At 39.3% G+C, this 22,490-nt stretch overlaps 1 protein-coding gene across 2 annotated transcripts in view; it reads left to right on the forward strand.

The window, feature by feature from the left end:
• LOC117429265 (active breakpoint cluster region-related protein) overlaps positions 1 to 22,490 on the forward strand; it is a 128,472-nt gene that overhangs the window by 15,992 nt on the left and 89,990 nt on the right. The window contains exon 1 of one of the 2 annotated variants that reach the window (XM_058998135.1): positions 1,094 to 1,909. The exons of the other annotated variant lie outside the window; for it this stretch is intronic. Within the exon in view, the coding sequence (XP_058854118.1) occupies positions 1,849 to 1,909 (61 nt within the window). The 5' untranslated portion in view covers positions 1,094 to 1,848. Of the gene's footprint in view, positions 1 to 1,093; positions 1,910 to 22,490 lie in introns of those variants that run through there. 2 annotated transcript variants of the gene reach the window in all.

Genomic DNA, 22,490 nt, shown 5'->3' on the forward strand with positions numbered 1-22,490 from the left:
TAAATGTTCTGAGAAAAGGTCTAGCACTTGTACTTTTTCGTTTTCTATGGAGTGTGAATGGCTTCCTTCTCCAGCTGGCTTATTAAACCACGCCATTGTCGTCAGACAATATGAGGATCTGTTTACTGACTGTGGGGATTAGGGGAGAGCCTCCTGTGTGGGGTTGTCTCTTAATAGATGTAGTTCTGCTTCAGTTAATGCCTGTGTCTCTTGTCTTCAGCACAAAGACACACTTGTGGCATTGAGCATCAATTTAGTCAAATATTTGACACCTATTTTACTTCAAATGTTGGTTTTGATGAGGTTAATAAGCCATGTTCTGGATTTTAGTGCAGTAGTTTAGATCTTGTGTCAATTAGCACGCAACGCAACCTCAGCCTAACACTGTGCGGCTATACTAGCTATTGTGTATTCGTGCATCTGCCTGTACCGTGACTAAACCTGTGCAAAGGAAAAGGAAATAGTTATTACCACAATAGGATGGAAAAAGACATCTTTATCCTGAAACAGCAACTCTGTGTAAGAATTTTTAGAAGAGGGTTTAAGATTGTTGGATTTCAGGTAGTCATGCTGCTTCAAGAGAGTGTGCAGTACTGAAAATCAGTAAAATCACTGCTGCTGGCAACCTTGCCATCCGACAGATTTCATGTACAATTTGAATTTTGTACACTTCTAGTCATTTAGTTTCCTTTTTGATTATAACTTTTTGATGTGCTTCTATCTATACTGGGGCCATCTCTTTTATTTCCAAAACAACCATTAGAAACGACTGTTACTTTCTGATGTGAATATGTGTTTTACCCAGTGCCTAAACGCACTACAGTACAGTATGTAAGAACAGTGATGAACTGCAGGGTCACTTGTTCAGTACAGTTTTTTTTGCTCTGAGGGGTTGGGTTACCATCTCTCGGCATATGTGTGTGTTTTTTTTTCTGCTACCTCTAGCCAATCAGGGCTCCCGAGGGGGGGCTCAGGCTCCCAGCAGGTGCTGCAGGGACAGTGCTAGTGAAGTGGACCCTGCTAATTACCATGTGAATCCAAGGGAAACCGTCCACCCATCTGTCTCTGTCTTCTGCTACTCCCCTGCCTCCGTTACCACGCACAGCCAAACGTGAACTCATTCCTTTTGTTTGGCTTTCTTGAGCCGTACCTTCTTTTGATTCGACTGCTCATCTGCTTGATTGTTATGTCAAAGAGCAGGCTCCTGCTCTGGACAGCGTAGTAAGCGAACAGCTGACTGAATGGCACGGCTCTGAGAAATCACAAGAGGAAGTATTGCTTTCGGAACTTGTTTGGAATTGAGTTTTTCCTTTTTTTAAAATTATTTGTGGAGCTTATTCAGCCGACACAGTTTACAGAAAAACACTGGGAAGCCTGTGACAGCCTATTAAAATAATGCCTCTCTGGAGAGAAAGGCTAATGCAGCATCACTTGTAAAAGACCAAGCGAGAGTGAGAGAGAGAGGAATAGAGGAAGGAAGGGAAGACATCTACTGTTTTTTTCCTGTTATTTTGGAGCATCTCTTGAAAAGACGGAGGAGCATTCTGCTGACTGGAGAGTGAGAGAGAGAAAAGAAAGAGAGAAGAGATCACCTCCCCTGCTCTAGTACTCTGCTGCGTTGCAGCCAGACCCTCTTGTTTTTCGATTCTCGCTGGTCCCTGTGTTGGGTGATGTAAGAGAGCTGGGGAGTCTGTAGCTCTTTCAGCTAACGGATACTCCTGCTCTTCCCCACTGCCTGGTTTCAGAAGCTGGTGGATCGCTGTGCTCCACGGTCTTTGTGTTGTGAGATGAGTCTTGCTTTTCGAATCTAAAGGGAACGAGTGTGACAGACAGAAGGAACGTTGAAGCATGGAGCCTCCTAGTCACCGTGGCCTGCCCCGACTGTCCTGGATTGATACTCTCTACAGCAGTATGTGTAGATTTCTCTTTATTTCTTAATGTGTTTTGTATTAGGAGTCTATTTTACTGTAGGCAGTACTCAGAACAAATGTGCTTCATGAAGCATAGAATTAGGATTGCTGCAGTCAGGTGTGATTGATTCCAGAGGAAAACACAATACTGTTTTTTAGGATTTTCATTTCATTAGCTTTTGAAACTAAGTACTGTATTTCCTTTATTTGAGAGACACAGTTTTCTATTATTGAAAGATTAATTTTTATGCCCAGTCCAGCAGGTAAACGCTCAGGGATCAATAGCAACTTTTATCTGCAGGAACATTAACCTCTGACTTGTATTTCAGAAAGGTAAATATTAGTGTTTGCCCTGGCTACACATATTGCTATGCTAAATTGGCTTGCATCATATAAAGCTTCAGTAAATATACCTCATTCATTATATCTAGGAATTTATTTTGTTTCTGTTTTTTATGTATTTATCCTGGAATCACTGTAATGTTGCCAGATAGCATGATTGTGTTAGCTTACCTGTAAAATGAATTTCTGCTGGATTCTATGAGCTTGCCTGTATTTTACTGTAAACCTCTGTAGGTTACTTATGTAAACGGCTTTGGTGAACTATACTGAATCCACAATGGCACACTGCTATGCAGCAGTATACTGTAACCCCTTATGCCTTAACAGAACTCGTAGCACTAGGTTTTGGAATTGCTTTTATTGATACAGTTTAGACTGTGCAAATGATAAGTGTAATGGCACATTGTAAAAGAGGTAGATTGTGAAACAATCAAGCTGATTCTGAAGACCATGCCGCTTGCAACTCCAGTCTGAGGACATTAGGGTTAATCTTGTGTGACAGCTTGTTCGCACTTAATGTGTAATCTCTACAGCACAGCGTGATGAGAGTTTGTGTGTGGGGTTGTTTCACTTCTCGAGTTATCACAGAAGTATAACCTCCTACTGCTGCATGTAATTGCAGCAACGTCCCAGTCTGTGGCAGGCACGGTTTTAAGGCGAGAGGAGGCTGAGCTGCCAACAAGGTCAGTTTTCTGTTTAAGTGGAAAGATAATCCGTGCAAGGATGTAGTACTGGAAGCAGACCCTGATGAATTATGTTTGCGTGTGAAATGGAACACGATTGTGGGACTCCTTTTTAATTATGTAATTTTAACTGAATGTCACTTCTGTCTGAGTGAATTTGATCAGTTGTACTGCTCTCTGTTGGCGGAGTTGCTGGTAAGTGTCCTTTGAGCAGTGAGACCTCAGTGCAAGAAAGGCTGTGTGGTATGTGGTTTTGTTCCGATTTTTAAAAATGCCTATTTCTTTAGAAGCAGTTATTATCCTGTTGAATATACACATTATAGAAGTAACACCTCAGTACAAAAAAAATCCAGGATCATGGGACTTTCAAAAACTAACAAACATAGCGACAGTTTACATCTTACTTGACCTAAACGCGATTTTACAGAATGTTTGCATAACTTGCTTTCTGTCATAAGGCTCCAACACCTGAAATACATGTGCATGCCCCACATCTTGGATTCGGATTTAGCAATAGAAATTCTGGGAGTCTGTGCTGCCCACACCTTTCTAGAGTCCATCGAAGCCATGCTCTGAGATCCCCTTACTCTCACTGTTAACGTCCAATGAATTTTAAATCAGAAATGTATTGGTGTCCAAATACAGTGCTTGATCTCTTAGCTGCATGCATTATGTCCCCAGTCTGACCCGTTCACTGGTGATGTGAGTGGAGCCCTGCTACAGTAATCCTTTCCTCTGATGAAGTGGAGCTGCTGTTTTCGTGTAGATTTCATGGTGTGGGGATTAGCTGCATTTCTAGCTTGCACTGTCAGCTGCTGGTTTAGAAGATCTAATGGATGCCCATATATCACACAATGAGCTGCATCTGAGCTCCCTTGTGCTGGGGAGACTGGGCTGTTACACTTGGAGCAGAATATCTGCAGGTGTTTTATAGCCCCCTTGCTTGGGTCCCTGGGGGTTAATAATTAACCAGCTGCAGCGTGTTTATTTGGAACAAATTGGAAAGGCGTTCAATGTGATGTACCTGCTACAAATCACTTGTCACTTTGTATGGCCCAGACTATTCATCAAAGTCCAGAGTGTTATACTGTAAGCATTATTTTCTCTGAAAGGGAAACCGACAGGGTTATATAAAACAAAAAAATAAAACAAAATTAGCTTTGGTTAGGACATGGGCATCAGCATTTTTTTTTATAGCAGTTCCATTTTTTTTGGAAGCCAAATACATAACAACTTTAAAAGAACAGTAGAGGATGCAGCTATGGTATAGTGTTTACCATACTGACTTCATAAGGCCAAATGCTTGACTTGAGCCATTTTTTTTCCCGGCTAATATCTAAAAGATAAACAGTAGAATTATTATTAAAACGTTGTGTGCCCAAGTCAATTAACTCATAGCAGGGTAAAGCTAAGATCCACAATAACGTATTGTGCTGTGTGATGCTGGTTCTATAATAAGGTAATAAACTGGATTGTAAAACCTTGGTTAGCACTGGTTTAAAGGTTAAGTAAATCCAGCAAGTGCTGATCAATGAGTCTGTTGAAAAGTTCAACCTGATTGTGTTACCAAACACATCAATCCTGTGCAACCATGGATTCCATCTTCCTTCCAGTGCAGCGACAGACTGCATGTGCTATGGAGGAAACAATTGAAAAGCTGTTCAGGACACTCCCTTGTACAATGTCTTATAGGTTTCTTTGTGCTATGGACCACCATAGACAGAAGGCACAACAGTAGCAAGATCACTGACCTGCATAACTGTTGTTGTAGATCTTGTAAGACAGCACGATACTTAAATGTCCAATAGAAAATCAAACCAGGACCTGCGATCTTTAGTCTAGAGATGCAGTCCTTTTAAACAGTTTCTGTACAGTATGAAACTGGAGAGCCGGAGTACCTTTTTAAATCAGCTCTAAAGTAATAGCCTGTTGGGTAATTTATTTATTTTGCTTTTTGGCTTACCTGCCAAGATTCTCTCATTGCTGTTCTGCCGGAACTGCCGGAAAACACAGAGGCAGCACTTATTTATGGTTCTGTTTTGAGCACTTCATTTGAGCACTCCGTGTTGGAAGGTTTTGACAGTAATTGTGTTCAAAATTGAAGTGGAACTTTTCCTTTCTGACATAAAGGACAAGTGTCAATAATGCCTGCGGCTGGCTTGAAAACTGACATTTCTGTCAATTGATAGCTGGCAATGTTCCCTAGATAGAAAATAATCATTTGATGACTAGCTACAGCTGTAGCATTGTACTGTACTTGAAAGGTGGCGAGGCAACCTAGATTTAACAGTGGCTGTATGGGGGGGGGGAAATGGCATAACTTTAAGGTGAGATTTGAAGCTGTCCTCTATTGATAACAGATGTACCGTTTTTAACAGACACCTTTACAGACAAAAAGATAATATGCATGCCTTGGAGGATATCTTCAAATCTGAGCTCGAAGATAGGAAGGCATCTTTAAATCTCAAAGCAGATTCTGTTTTTCCCATGGAACCATTTTCCCTATATTAAAGTTAAGCCAGGTTCTACATAGCTAGAGAAAGGGATACATGCAAACATCTAATGTGAGATTTTCTACAAAGGGCATATATTCATCTTTCAATTGACACTTTTCACGCCAGCCTTCAGTTATAGATATTTTTTTATATTCCACTGCCATTTGTTCAGCAATAAAAATACATGAAAAGAAAGCAAAGGCACTTTACTCCAAACCTGGAGGAAATTGAGACTGCATGTAGGATTTTAAAGGCAGCGAGTCCTCAGCTGATACGAAAGCGAGCGATTGCAATGGCTGGCCACATGAACGCACAGCTGCCTTTTGGAGTGCCTGTGTGGGACTGATTGTGGGGGGCAGCTGGGTTTATCTGTCAGGGAACAGAGATGGTGCTCGAGTTTAAAGCCTTTGTCATCCCCCTGCAAGGCGGACACTCTCTGGAAGAGAAGAAAGAGCAGCTGTCCCTCACCAGGGACAAAAAATAGCTTTTCTCAGTCCACAGCTGGTCAGGCCGCATGCCTAATGCACGGCAGGTGTGCGGCAGCCTGATCCTCTCAATGGGGAGGTAGCGAAATACAAAAGTAGCCTTTATCAGCCGTGCGATCCACTAGTACAGTATAAACTCCAGGACGGAACTGGCTGCTTCACCCGAGTTACTGTTCCACTAGAGTCCATGCTTTGCTTTGTTGCAGGGGTTGATCAGGTCATGTGAATCCGGAGTCCTTTAGGAGAGTCTTTTTAAAAGAGCGCTCAAAGCACCTCCTGCTGTAAAGAAGTCCATCAGCTCATCTGTTCGATCTGTCTGGCTCCTTGTCTAACACCTCACTCCATTAGGGAGGAAAGATCTTGCAGCTCAATTGGGTCCAGCCTCTGAGGAAACCATAGCCCTGCCCTACACTTGTTTTACTCAAAGCAGTCTAGCCTTTAGGTAGGGGAGCTACAGTACGATTTTAGTGTTTAAATATTTAAATGATAGCCACATGTTAAACATTTAGAGTTTTGTCTGAATCGTTCATGAGAAACAGAGATGGCAAGTACTGTACCTGTTCTGCAGCCTGATCTGTTGTAAGCTTGGGTGAAAGATCAGAAGTAATCATAATGGATAGCTACAGTAATATATTAGCCAGTCTAGTTCTAGTGCATGGAAATGTGCTCCTGCAAGTGTGCATTTATTTATTTGTTAGTATAATAATACGAATACAAAGCTGTGCCTTGACATTTACTTTTCCTAACATGCCTCTATTTTGACCTTTTGTACCAGGCTGAGAAAACAAAAATCAATAGTGTGTTGTTTCGACAGTTCTGAAGGATGCCTGGTTAGATTCGAATGCACAGGTATGCACATCAGTATTCTGGTCTGTGTGTTTACCGTGGGCTTCTGAAGAGATGTCAGGTTGGGATCTGAACATCTGACAGGTTTCCTTTCTTGATTGGGAGTGTGTTTTTGTCACGAATGTACGAGGGGAATACATGATTTAGAGACAATCAAACGTGCCTTCTCCAGAGAACATCAAAAAGTAGTCTTCTTGTTTATATTGCAGCTAAAGACTAAGAATGCCTATTTGGCATGATTGACCCCCAGTATCTTCCTTCCAGTGATACAATATGCACTATTATAGGTCTTTTTAAAAGACACCACCAGAGTGCATTAGGGGAAACTCCTGGTGCATTGTGGGACACTTAAAGTGGTTCTCAAACTGGGGGTTGCGAAAGACCACATCACAAGCAAACATACTGTATAAAATGACTACAGTGCATTGCAACAGGTCTTTATAGAATAAGTATATATAAAATTGCAAGTTGTTGTTCAAATGTGGCAGGGCTGGTGTGTTAAATGTCTTGAACAGTTTTTGAACGAAGCAACCCCGAGGTACAGATTCCTCCTGGTTAATGGTAAGCATTTTGAGCCTATATCTTTCCATGCTCTTCCTGACACTTGTTCTGCCACAGCTAACATGCTAATTGGCATATAGAGCGGCTGCCATGGTAACTGTGCAGCACTGTATATGTTCCATAATGCAAAGGGGCGGATTATCTCAACGTACAGGCAGCTTCTTTATCATAGGATGCCAAACGCAGGGGTCTTATTAAATCTGTCATTGGGACCAGCCTCTTGCTCTGCAACCTTCTACTGCAATGTATCACAGTTGAATTCATGTCTAATAAATGCAGATGTTAGCCTTTTTCCACTGAATCAGTCCTGTAACTGTTTGTTATTAAAAATACAGGCCAGGAACATTTGTAGTCCAGAAATAGCAATTACTTTGTAGTCATGGTTTGGTCATATTTCCAAACTTGAGTATTATTATTATTATTATTATTATTATTATTATTATTATTATTATTATTATTTTCACAATACATTGCCTGTCATTTTACATTTGGCTTTATTTTTATAGCAATGTGTACAAACTTACATACAGAATGACAGAGCACTGATGTCAAGCACTGGACACTGTGTAGCATATTGATTTGTTCAAGACAAAGGTCATTTTAGGGATATTGACAAAACACAACTTCCAATGTTTCCAACACAGAGATGATCAATTCATTGTTAGTTAATCATTTTGATGACGTATATGATGTACCATACTGTGATATCGGTGTGTATTGTGATCCAGGATCTAAAACCACAACAGTACATAGCTGTTTTATTATCTTGTGCCTTAAATGAGCATTTTACCTTGTTACACATTATGACATCAGGACCCTCACCCGTACCGTAGCCTGCATGGTGGCACAGTATGTATTGTACTGAGCATGACCACCTCATTACATCCATAACGTAAAGACAGGCTAAGTGAGGAATGAAGATATTTTGCACCTTTTCCTTTTTAACAGGCACGTAAGCAACCGAAAGAAGGGTAGGTTTAATTTGTGCCTACCACTTTCTCATTGTGCTCCTTGTAACAATTGTGAAGCAGAGGGATACTTAATCTGCTGAACAAAAAAGCTTAAAAGGACCCGAGGGAATTGTATTCTCGCATTCACATAGTTGTTAAAAATGTATTCCAGGATGAATAGATCATTTTATTTTCGCAAAAAAAATGCAATGTACCATATACATATTGGTAATTAAGAATGCATTGCGTGGTGCAAGTGTTCAGTTTCATTTAATCCATGTCCCCCTCCACTCTGTTAATACAGCGAGTATCTACAGTACTGTAGGTGGTAACGGCACGACTCTCATTATTAGCACGATATCTTTCTAAAACTAGTGTGAAACAACCATTTACAGTACAAGTCCCTACATTTTGTATTTTTGTTTTGGTAACTTTATATTGTGTATTTTTTCTTTTCTGTTTAGCGTAGTGGATTTATCAGAGCTTTGTCTTGGCTTTAGTTCAGGAGGCATTGTAAAAGGTTTTTTTTTCTCATTCTGTCTCTTGCTGAAGATGTGAAATCTAGAGGTAATAGTTTAATGGATGGCTGGGCATTGGAAGCGAGGCATTAAATCAGTTGAGGTGTTTAGGTGACGTCATGAACAGCATTGAATTACAGCTTTGTAATATGTCAAGCTATCCATTATGGCTTTTGTTATATTCTTAAATAAAAAGAAAGCTGGAACAAATAGAATTAGCTGCTTCAATCTCGACTCATCTCCATCCAACTTCCTTGAGAGTTTTCTCACCCTCATGTTCTCTTTCTTGCAACTTTTTTGCTTTTTTGGGTGAGATTTGATTGGATCACAGAGGCAGTGCAGCCTCATACAGTACATGTCTAAAGTTGTTGGGCGGCCATAAACCTATATTCTTGCTTCATGTTCGGTACATTTTCCTTCCCTTGTATTACGGTTACAGTCCTATACTGAATTGAATCTGTTTTACTAGGTTGAAGTTAGCTACGATTACAGTCCTGTAATGAATTGAATCTGTTTTTCTCGGTTGAAGTTAGCTATTTTTGAGATTTGTTTTTGAGAGAAAAACTACTGTATTTGAAAGTTCAAATGCATTTCGAACTCTGCATTTCAGCGGCTTTGCAAAACCTTCAGATCAAAATAAAGATTCCGTTATTGCTGATGCCAGTGGAACATTTCAGATCTCTCATTCATCTCTCTTACTGCTGCGCTGTTTCTGGACTCTAGCACTACTAATGAGCAAAAATAAAAAGAAACAGTGTGGCAGAATCTGTTGTAAGAGTCTACAGCTAGGGTCAAAAGTTTTGCATCACCTAGAATTTTATGAGTAAGACTTATATATATAATATATTTTATTTTTGTCAGTTTGTCATATGGAAAACTACAAAGCGGTATGTAATTCAATATGTTAACGTAGCATTATTCAGCAGGTTTCATTTGACATTGTGAAGCAAGATTAGTTAATTCTATAGGGTGATGCAAAACTTTTGGCCATAGCTGAAGTTCTGAGTCTGCAGTGATTGTTTTTTATTCACATTCGTAGTGGATCTTGATTAATTTTTCATGTGTAATTGGTGATCAGCACTGTTGCTACGGAATGCTAACGTAGCAAAACTGAAATAAATTAATTGAAATAAAACAAGCCACCGTTCTGTGCTTCTGGGAATCTGCAACGTGGGTACAAACTCACATAGTGCTGCTGCTGCTGCTATGGATAAACTGTTTCTAACTGAAACCAAGGATGCTCTTTATCAAGAAGGGTTGTGTTCTGTGTTCAGTTAGCATTGTCTTATTTAATGTCAGGGGTCCCCAAACTATCTTGGCTCAAGGCCACCCATGACATCCTGACAGAGGACCCCAAACAAATCAGTCTTTAGAAATGTGAAATGATCTTCCTTACAATCACCCCCTTTTGTACGACAGAGGTATTAAGTGTTACTTTCAGAATACTATAACTGAACACCTACTGTAGGGGGAGCGTTTATGTAAATTAAGTTGATCCCAGCTTATTTGGGAGAAAAAATGAGCTGCAACCCCTCTGAAATCATCTTGTGGACACCCTGGGACCCCCAGACTCCAGTTTGGAAACCACTGATCTCTTTGATGGAAGCCTTTCTCACAAACAAGATTGATGCTCACTTCAGTTTGTTAATGCAGTAACACTGACAGGCTTCAGCTGCTCTGCTTTCCGCCTAAAATCGTGTCCTTTGGTGTCTCCACTATGGCGGTTTCCTTTCTCTGTGGTGAATGGTTTTATAACCACATTATGCATTATACAGCAGGTTTATTCTTTAATACACAGTTGATAGAGTCCAGGTCTTGATGGTATTCGACTTTTTTACAGCTTCAGGCTGTGGGTCCGTATATACTGAACTAGCAACAATTTGGTAGCACAGCTAAAAGAAATCAATTCGGGTTATCTCATGAAATCAATATTCATCTAGAGAACTGGAAAATGTAATCATGCTACACAACTCTAGTTACAGTGGCCGAAAATAATCTGAGGGATGGGACTTTGCAATTTGGTCTGCTGTGTGTTTGTTTGGATGGCACATCATTTTAACTTGGATTTCTCTCCAGGAACATTTCACACATTGCTGATATTTAGTGCGTTTCACAAGTAACACATGCCCAATTCAAAGAGGGCCTGAAGCCCTTCTTTTCTATGGTTGCATTTTATTGTTTCGTCTTCATTTCTCTTCTGTCTATTAATCATTATTTTGTTTCCACTGCCTTTCCTCTGAGTGTGTTTTTGTAGCTTTCTAAAGCACCAATTCTTAATGAAAACAAATGCCTTGCTCTTCAAGTTTCGAGCATGTGACGTTTACCAATGTGTTCATTTATGGTACATTTGCGAAGCAAGCCTCTGCTTGCTGAGGCGCTGAAATCTTTGGACAGCTCCCAAGCTTGCCTCTTCAGTTTTCTACTCTTCGCACCGTACAGACATGCCAACACAACCATTCTCTCATTGATTTTTCAGTGTGTTGGTTTTGTTTTACATGAGTGTTTAAACGTTATGTCTTGGTTCCATTAACTAAAAAGGGACTTTGTTTGTACTTGAAGATAGCTGGAAGCTTATGTATCACTTTCTTAAAATATTGATACTGGCCTAGTAAGATGCTGTCTAATTTCACTTTTGGGATTCTAATTACAGTAGAACCTGTCATATCCGATTTAATTGGTTCCAGGGGTCCATTAGATATGTGAAAATGTCATCTCTCAGTAGGAGTTGTTTTACTACATTTTAATGTCGAGGGCCTAATAAATTCACAGTGTCAGGCACATCAGTGTGTCTTAAACACCATAGCACTCCCCGTATACTATACAAAGAACATCAGTGAAATGATTGCAAAACAAAACACTGTACTTGCCAATTTACAAAACAGCATTCCGAAAACAGTTGTTAAGTGGTTATTTAAAAAAAAAAAAAAAACACAATAACAAAAAAGCACAAATTGGCTTTGGAGCGTAAAAATCTTGTTTTCAGTAATTAAATGAATCCTTTTGTTTCTTGTTTTCCTTTATTGAACATGGTTAAACTGGGCAGCTTGTTTTACGTAATGTGTCAGCTTGTAAAAAGTGAAACTGAATCCCCAAACGCACTGCAACTGAATCCATTCTGTCCTGCTAAGAGAGAGCTGAATGTAATGTGCATTGATCAGTTGCTAACCGCATGTGTAAGTGACACATGCCAGAGGTCTATCAGTAATTGCCACATTTTTACCTTCTATACATAGTTCACTAAGTGCATCATTCAAACTCCCACTTATTCCCAATTATTCTCCACTTAGAGCTATACAAGTCTCTTGCTCCAGTTGCTGGTCCATTTAGTATACATGATCATCACATTTCTATACAATCCAGTGAAATCTTGTACATCATATGCATTTGCACATTGTGCATAACTTGCCTTCCTATATGTACTTGGTACTGTACAAATGCTCGGTCATGTTTTTGTATTGATCAGTGTTGAGTTACAGAAAGAACCACACCTCCATTGTGTAGATTGGATGTACTGGGGTCTGGGAGTTCCTTATATGAAACTGCTTCAATTTTAGCAAAGTCAAACTTTCTGAGAGTGTAAAAAAAAAAAGTAAAGCGACATTCTGTTCATTATTTAAAAAGCTGATGTAACTGTACATAATTCATAGAGCTGACTCAGGATGTAAAAAGAGTTTATTGGCAAAATGTTATCATAAATCATCCTTGAGCTGTCCCAGCAACATTGAGTCATGTATTATGTGTTTCCATGCCCTGAACAGTTTCGATATGCTGTCAGTTCCAAGGACTAGTACTAAAATTGTCTTAGTATCTAATTTTGGTGCAGTCAAATGGCATGGGCTGTAGGAGATTATAAATTGGAAAGCATAACAAAACTGCTGGTTCAGCCATAAAACTTGCAGTGACTCCAGTATGTGCTTCTTGAACACATTCTGCAGTGTATGGCATGTACAGTAACCTTTCTGAAACTGATACTTTCATTCTCATTGAGAATCATCTTTTGCAAGGCTTATCTATAGAAGAAACCCTGGACAGAGTAAGAGTGTAAACCCACGGAGATGCCGCCCTCGTCAATTACATTGCACGCCATCCATCTTTTACTGTTGTGAAGCTGTTAACCAAGTCATAAAAAGCCCAGGACTTGTAACCAGAAGGTCACCGGTTCAAATCCCACCTCTCCCATTGACGGTCACTGGTTCAAATCCCATCTCTGCCACTGACTGACTGTGTGACCCTGAGCAAGTCACTTAACCTCCTTGTACTCCATCCTGCGGATGAGATGTTACATCAGTGTCCTAGTGTAAGTGACTCTGCATGTAATGCACAGTGCACAGCCTACCTCTGGAAAGCGCTTTGTGATTGTAGTCCACTATGAAAGGCACTATAAAAATAAAAATAAAGTTATTATTATTATTATTATTATTATTATTATTATTATTATTATTATTATTATTATTATTATTATTATTATTAATATCCCAGTATTGAACAGCCTTATAATTGGTGCAACGCACTATATTGCTGGGGTGAGATGAACCATCTAGCAGGCAAATAAATAAAACATCTAAGGGGTGAAAAAAAATCCACAGGGTGCTTTTTTTAGCAGTGCGGTGGTGATGCTGGTTTCTGCTGAATGGCTTTCAAGCCCCATAAACCAGCCCAGCTCAGGGACTTTTATTGCTGCTGTAGAGTGACTAATATCATCAGGTGCCAGCACTCATTCACTCTCAAGTTAATTGAGAGCAGTTTAGAAATGGCAGCACGTGTAAACTGTAGACGCCTTGATATTATGAACATAATAATAATTCTGCGTCAGAAGCCGCAGTTACTTTGCACTGAAACCTCAAAGGTTTTATCCATAAAATAAGAGTTATAGGGGGTCTATTCAATTGATGTTAACTGCTGCATATCTCAGATACGGCACTGTTTGGATAAATAATATGGGACCCTATGAGTACCAACGTTATGGAAATCAAACATGTAACAGTGCATGTGAATCTCTATTGTGCACTTCAGTGTGTAAATAGCCAGGGAGGGCCCTAACTACAGCAGAATTTAGATCAATGCTATTTTTAGACACATATAATAAACCCCACAACATGAAATACCATATTGCAGCACACCTTTGTGTAAATCAAATTCTCAGTCTCTGACACTGTTGTTTAAAAAAATAAATAAACACCAGTAATACTGGTATAATAATAACTTCTAATTTTAATCAGTACATGTTACATGTGACATTTATAGTTCTGGGAAAATGTAAATAAATATCTCATTTTAAATTGGCTGGAAAACAAAAGTAGAATTCTTACCATACAGTTAAAAAAAAAAAACTCTCAAAAGTCAAATAAGCCTGTTACCCTCTTCTGTACAGTAGAATGTGTGTTTATTTCAGATGTCATTTGTGGATTGTTATATGACGCACACAGTCATTTTTGTCACCAAATACATTTCAAGCAGTGCTTGTTTGAATATTCAAATATTTGGCCCAGCAAAAAAGATTAAGACTACTAATATGTAGAAGACGGTCGCCTTTTTATATATTCATGGTTATTGAAAGCAGAAGCGATTTGTGCTTTTATTATTCAATAACGAGCTGCATGTTTCTAGGAAGGGAAGGGTACTCGAGAGTGTGAGGTCAGGCCAGGTTGCAGATGCGCTGGTGTAAATGGAAGAATTCAGTCCTTGATGGGGAAAATCAAAGACGTTTAGGGTCTGCTCATTTGCATGTAACATGTCTGATGGCGTATTACTTTGACATACATATTAAAAGTGCAGGGTTGCATGAATAATGTCTGAGGCAGTTGTGTTGCTATGGCAGTCATATATACCCCAGGGGACATTGTATTTGGATATGCAAGGAAACACACATTATTTATTAAGATGTAGCAATACTACAATAGTTCATTAAACAGGATATTCTTACACCCCAAGTGTAAGAATATCCTGTTTAATGAACTATTGTAGTACAGTACTCCTGTTTTTGTTACATTCTTGTAATGATTTCTTACACAGTGTACAGCAAAGGAAACATCAGCTTGTGTAATGCTGTGAACAGTGGACTCTTTCATAATGGATGCCCTCTGCAGACCATATTATAAATAATCTTGTGTCATATAGCATCTTGATACATCATGCTTTATAGTTCATAACCCCAATTTCCATTTGCATAATGTATCAATCTGGTAAAGTGCACAAATCCATTAAAAGCTTCCCTGCCCTTGATAAACAGATTAGAAAATATTCCAACCCATTTCCTGACTCAGCCATTACAATGGAAGGTTGCATTAGAGCAGAGAATAGACGCCTGCACTTGGAATAGGATACGTGCCTAGTTTCAAGAAGACATTTGGAACAGGGAGATTCACATTTTGATGCACACAAAGCTCTTGTAATGTATTTCAAGTCTTTTAATCTCCATTGCGCGAAGCATCTCCGAGTGTGTAGGCTCAGAGCTGGTGTTTCCTAAGAAACCGAAATATAGACTTGGAAAGCTTTTCCAGGATTGGATTTAGGGATTACTTCATGCATGCAGAACCCCAGAGGCAAGACACACCCAGGAGCTGTAGGTGAGGTCGGCTGCATTTCTGAACACATTAGACCACTTCACATGGAGGTACGCAGACCAAGAAATGGACAATGTAGGTACAACTGGATGCCTTTCTTCTTTTTGTGACATACTTTCTATTACTATTTTTAATAAATAACATTTGTTTTAAGTGGTGCTTTTACAGGTTTATCTGAGTAGTTACCAGCATTCCAAATACATTCAAGTTTAAAATGTGTTTAATCTTGCAGTTTAAAAGATTAGGAAATTAAACGCAATCTAACACCCATACTGTGTGAACATCGCTACACGTTGGACGCGGAACCGTGCATCCGTAACAAACAGCTGACATCTTTCCGTCATGTGTCACTGCTGTTTCTGTGCAGGAAAGGATGCATTCCTGCAGTGAAATTGGACAGATTCTCACCTCGGTGTTTCTCGCCCCATAGCTTCCTGTGGCAGCCGGCACGTAGCTGTGAGCTTGGCTCATTGGACCAGCTGTCCACAGCACTCTGCTCAGTCAGTGGACTGGGCCCTGGAGACAGTGACTTCAGCGCTTTTAAAGGTCTGAATCCAGACACTGGGGTACAAAGTAATACAAACTGTCTTGGTTTTCCGAGACCCTTTCATAACTGCAGATTAATTAGTCCAGTTACACAAGCAAAATGTTTTATGATTTCGCTGATGCTCTCAATTGTCCCCGCTGATCAAAATGTGGAAAATGGCAGCACTGCCAAGTTTTAACTGGCGAGCAGATCCATGTGGGCCATTTAACAGGGTTGATGGCACAGTAAACCATTATTGATGAGCGCTGCTTGCTGATTGAACATCGCGGCGAGGTAGAAAACAAGAATCTCCAGGCCATTTCAAATAATTTAGCATTTTATTTCCATCTTTATTATTTCACAACTGCAATGGCAAAAAAGGACAAGGTTAGGTGAATATTCTTAATTTTATGCCACTGGTTTTTTGTTTTGTTTTGTTTAAACAGCTGAAAGGCTTTTTGCCCGAAACGTCCTGAAAATAAAATCTTTTTTTAAACTTTTAAACCTTTTGTGTACGTATACATATACATACATACACACACACAGCTATGGCCAAGTTTTTTGAAGGTTTAAATCTTCAAAAAGCTTGTTTGGTTTCAGTCTTCCATTACATACAGATTTTGTTTTGTATTCATGCCTTGTTTTAAGAGAGCTAAGCGGGCATTTTAATACATTTAATGTACATTGAACTGAAGTAATAAGACCCTAAAAAAATAAATCATAATAATGTTTCAACTGCAGTAGCAGCGCTCCAGAGAACTGTAAATGCACCTATTTCAAGGAGGAACACAATACACGCCTTCTTGCTCTCTTGTGCCACACAGTGAAGGAAGAGGCTAACCCACTGTGCCACTAACCACACTATGGTAAGCCAAATGGCACTATGCAATACTTATTCATACTAATTCAATAGCTCTGGGTTGAGGTTCCCTTCACAGTGCTAGTTCTTCAATATTACAGACTACTCTCAATATCCAATATGCTTTCACATCCCCCCATAAGATGGCCCTCTGGCTCAACGATCCAGACTTGGACCACATTGAGAGCATTAGCTTCTGAGTTCCCTGGCCTGATCTTTTCACCTGTGTGGAGTGTGTGACTTGAGTACTGTTGTTTTGTATTTTACAATATACTGCAAGTGTTGTAAACAACATGCATCCAATAATTCTGCTTTGACTGCAGTAGGGAGGTGCTGGACCCTCAGACCCTCTCCAATCCTGGAAAAGAGAAATATTTTTGTCATGGATTTCATGCTTAAAAAGTTACCTGAATTAGATTTTGCTCAGCAAACAGGACCATCAAAGCTAGATTTGCTTGCCGCTCACGAGAGTTCTGAAGTCTGTGAAGCAGCAAGACCTTTCAGCTGGCATTCTCAAGGCGTATACATCCAGGTTCAATTACAGCAGGTTTTTTTTTTTTTTTTACGTCCTAGAATTGTGTAAACAAATCATGTCTCGGGACAAACAAACATTCTTTCCTGTTGGTTTACTGGTAAGAAATCGGCAGACTGATCTAGTCGTACAGGAAAGACAACTCCACAAACCAGCAGACCAGTAAACTCATCAAATACTCTAATATTGATATCCATGTCCATTTTAATCTGTTCTTCACTGGTAATCTATACTAACCTTACTAATCATGGAACTGTTCAAATATACTTTAAAGTAGATGTACTGTTAAAAAAATTGGGGGAAAAAAAAAAACTATTGGACATTATTTGCATAATGTTGTTTTTGTTGGTGGTGGTTTCGTTGTTGTTGTTGTTTAACCTTGCTCTTAGCAATTTGACTAGTGTGTCGACCCACCTCTAGTGTCCACAGGCGTTTGCAAAGGATGCAAAGGCAAACTCATTCTAAAAAGAAGTTTACACGCCTGTCTCTTTTGACTGCCGATCGCTACAGCATGGCTTTTTTTTCCGAAGCTGTTTGTTTCATACGTTCCCTGACAGCAGTGGATGGTAAGACTTTTCATTTTAGGCCTTTTCTGTTTGTATTGTACTGTATTCTGGATTGAGTTTACAGCTATGGCCAAACATTCTGCATGACCTAGAATTTTAAGTTTGAGACATATTAAAAAAAAAAAAAAACTGTATGAACGTAATTTTGATCTTTTATTTAACGTCATGTAATCGAAGTACAAAATGATATCGCAAAAGTCTGCCGGAAGCCATAATAGTAGCACAGTATTTCATGTTCGATTTCAAAATGTTATATTTTTCAATTTTTTTCAGTGTTTCATTAAAACTACAAAGCGGTATGTAATTCAATATGTTAATGTGACATTTATTCAGCAGGTTTCATTAGACTTTATGAAGCGAGAGTTAATTCTATAGGATGATGCAAAACAAACAGGTAGCAGATCTTTGGTATGTAGCTTTGAATGACTGCCATACTTTCAGTGGGCATTGAGCTAATCAAACTCTACTGCACTCTCTTTTTTTAGCTAGTAAGGACAACAATGTTTTTTTTTTTGGTGACTAAAATACACTAGTTGTGAAGACCTCAAAGGTCTCTTCTTCAGACCTTTAGTAGCGGTAAACAGTTTTTGTTTTTGTTTTTGTTAGTAATGAACATTAATCATTTTCACAAAACAAGGAGCAGGATGTCCTGGAGCAGAAACCGACCAGAGAAGGGAGGCAGTTGCGGTTTAATTCAGACTTGTTTCAAAGTGCTGATTGTGAAGGGAGATTAACTGATAGTTAAAATTATTAACATTTTCTGTTGACCAAAAACATGCTACTGTTCTTTCAATATTGTGTTCTAAATTGCTTATTTAATGGCTGTACAAAATTAGCCATCATGTGTACATTTTAGAAAAAGGCCATATTTACTGTATGTGTTGAATAGCAATACACTTTGATTGTCTGAATGAATTTTACTAACGTACCTGTGATTTATGACAGATATCATTAAAAATCTATTATGGATGGAGGAGATTGATTCACTGGGCATATAGAGTAGACAACAACATTCACAGTTCTATTGAAGGAATTAATTTCATTTCCAATAAAAATGCGATTGCTGTATGAGAAGAATACCTGTAGGGTGTTTCTGGGGATCAATGACTTTCTCTTGGTGCTATTTTTTTATTTTCAGGTTAAAGAGAAGCTTAGCATTCCAGGCCAACTGGACTGATGCATTGCAGGAGCTGCTGTTTCGCAGCAAAAAGCACAGTACACCTTATTACTGAATGGCTGTAAAAGTGATTCATTCCTCCTCACAAGGGGGTGTTGAATTCCGGATTTTCATCTTGCTTCATTGTTCTAAACCCTAATAGATGTGTGCTTCAATACAGTTTTCCAAGTAGGTATTTCTGAGACCGCTGGAGAGTTTCTGTGACTGAATGGGACCTTTCATTCTAGTTGTTAATCTAGGTTTGTTCCTTGTGGAACTCCCTCCCTCCCTCCCTCCCGTCCCTCCCGTCCCTCCCCTCCCTCCCGCTGGTTTCCTTTCAGCTGTAATGGAACTGGTCCATTAATAACAACTTTCTGAATTTGCAGTTTTTAGACAACCTACTAAGTAATAAGTGAGAAGTCAGTTCAGTTTAGTATGAGGGCTGCGTTACTGGCTTGTAATGACAGTTTTGGAGATGAAAACTCTCTCGACCAATCCAGTCCCTACTCTTTTTGCAAGTATGATATTGAATCTGTGTGAATTGACACCTTTTCATCATTAAAACTTGTTGGGATCTATGATCTCTTACGACGACCGAAGGGACTGGCCAGACTTGTTGTACTCAAGTGCCTTTTAGGGACTGAGGGACAGGTGAACTGGTCCCATAGGAGGAGTGTGTGGTACATCTAGCTCAATTAAGGGTGTTCATGGTTTACAGTTAAACCTTGGTACACTTGTTTCATTTTTTTAAAACGTGCATTTCATATACAGCTGGATGTCACGGGCATTCATTTTACATTGAATATTGATTCTAAGAACCACACTTTACTGTAGGATTTCACATTATTATTTTCATTGACAGTTTTTTTTTTTTGACCATGTAACTGCACATGTGAAAACTCATTTCTTTGAAATACATATTTTCTATAACTGAAAGTCAGTGTCCATGCATGTGTGTGCGGTCGAGGTTGAGAAAGGTTAGTTTTTGCATATGCTTTGTATACTATACAGACATCTTTGTTTCCTACTGCGTGTGTCTGGGATAAGAAGTTATAAATAGCACAAAAGATGTCCTGTTTACTGCTGTTGGCTTTTCAAAACACAGTTTTTCTATTGCGTCCTAATAGTTCACGGAGTGCTGCAAAAACTCACTATTCTCATTTATACCGTACCAATTGGACATGGCTGTTTTTAGTTTCAGAAGTGAGGTCTACAATGTCACCTCACAAGATAACCAGTGTCTATTCCTATACTCATGTTTGATTGGTGATTGATGCATCCCCCCCCCCCCCCCCCCCCGTCGGAATCTACTACCTTTTAATTCAAGCTCTTTCTCATTATCAAACACATGGCTGCTAATTGTTATGCTTCAGTCTGTACACATTTCCTTGGAGGGTGTTGTTCCGCAGATGGCTGCGACAATCCGGAGATGCAAGAGAGATGCTGTTGCCGAGTTTGCATTGACATGTGAGGGAGTAAAAACCCTGCTGGACAGTAATCTGCACCTGGCTTTTAATTTATTATGCTCTTCATCAACACAGAAAAACAGTGGGATTTTTCACTGGCTGACAAAGGAGAAACCGTAGATTACAGTGTTGTAATGTCAGTCGTGCTGTCCATGTGTGCACTAACAGAATATCGAGCACTGAGCTTTACAGAAATTGAATTGGAAAGTTTTTTAAAAAGTGTCCATTAGTGTGAGGTTTATAATTAATAGAGTATTGTATTGCTGGTTTATTAGTGGTAGAGGAAAACAAAAAAAAAAGAACATCCTCTAGTACTATATGAATTACGTACAGAACTTCAAAGCGTACTGTGTGTGAATACCTCTGTTCTGGCTCTATTCCATCTTTTGCTGATTGAGTCATGACTGATTTGTATTGTCTTTTTAATGGGATGCTTGTGTGTTACCATTACCGAATTCCGGAGATAATACTGGATCAAGTGGAATTTTGTGCAAATGTGAAACACAGGAAAAACAAATATTGAAATCGAACTGAATTTAATAGCTTTCATTTATCTAGCAAGACTGAGGATTACAAGACAACTAGATATGTTAGTTAATGATCCCTAACAAAAGGGGTTCTATTGTCTGTGGGTTATTAGTAAGTGTTGATGGTACATTAGACAATACCCATTATGTTTTACTGCTTTCATAATGACCCAAACCATGACACAGATCAGACAGCAGCAAATATACTGCGATACAGCACTACTCCCCTTATGATTGGGTAGTTGAATTTTGCATTTGTAATACATTGCAAATTCAATCCTTCCACCAAGGATATACTTTATGACTGCTTTAGCGTTTTTGTATCAGCCCTGTAAAAAATAAGTAGAGTGGGTCAAGTATATTTGCATTTAATTGCCTTATAGAGTATGTTTTGAATTGTGTTGCTAATGGTTATACCACAGTGTTACTAAGAGCAGTTGCATAAGAGGCATGTGAAACTACAGTATTTGCCTCAATCAGATAAGCTTTTGAAGAAATAGTTTATATAGGCATTCGTAGGTGCAAAAGTATACATAGGAAGACACAGTGTGGACTTTGCACTCAGTGCAGGGTGAGACTTATATTTATATATTGTAGGGGTACTGTATTTGGGCATTTATCCAAGCAGGGTTGGTATTGCAGGACTTTGTGAAATGCCTTTTAATGACTAGTTTTTGTAGAACCCTGAATAGAGCCTGTTAGGGGTGCTAATAGTTAACAGTTAATAAACACTTTCCAAGTGCTAAACCTTTCACATTTTTCCTAAACAATTTTGTCAAAGAGATGCATGTTAAATAGAGGTAGTGCTTGCAAAGTAGGATGTGTGCCGTGTAACGTTATTAAAAGTCACGTCCCCATTGCAACCTATTACCAGCAATTACACTTATGATTTCGCTGAGTGTTGATCTTGCACTCTTTGTATGACAGACACGTCTCTCTTCGCTTGTGGTCCTGACATGGCAGAGAGAGCCGGGGAAATGCACTCTCAGCTTGATTCGAGGAAGCCACCAAACACTTACAAACATACATTCAAATGGTGCAGCCGTGAAGTCTCAGCCTCTCATCCATATTAATGTATTACGAAAGGTAGGTAAAGGAGTTTAAAATCAGGAGATCTGAAAACAGCAGGTCAAGCAGTAACCTGAAAATGACATTGTCTGATAGCAGCCGGAGAGATGCCTCTGTGTTAGGCACCCCGCTTGTTTCTTATTACAGAACACATATTGCCCTATTGCCTTCATAACCCTTGATCCATCAAGTGGGGAAAAAACACATATTGCAAGTAACCAGCAAACAAATGGGCTAGGCTAGGTCATGCCCCTTAGCTTCCCAAGGAGGTTCTACACTACTTACTATTCAAGCAACACAGTAGTGATAGAATGCAATAAACTCCATCTCCGGTTGAGCTCTCCACTCTGCAGGCATGACAAGCAGCAGTGATGAGGGATGATCACTTATTTTGGCTTTACCGTATGGAGGTCCCATCTCATCCTCTGAACATACTG

Source organism: Acipenser ruthenus, chromosome 24, assembly GCF_902713425.1.
Source record: "Acipenser ruthenus chromosome 24, fAciRut3.2 maternal haplotype, whole genome shotgun sequence".
Taxonomy (NCBI): domain Eukaryota; kingdom Metazoa; phylum Chordata; class Actinopteri; order Acipenseriformes; family Acipenseridae; genus Acipenser; species Acipenser ruthenus.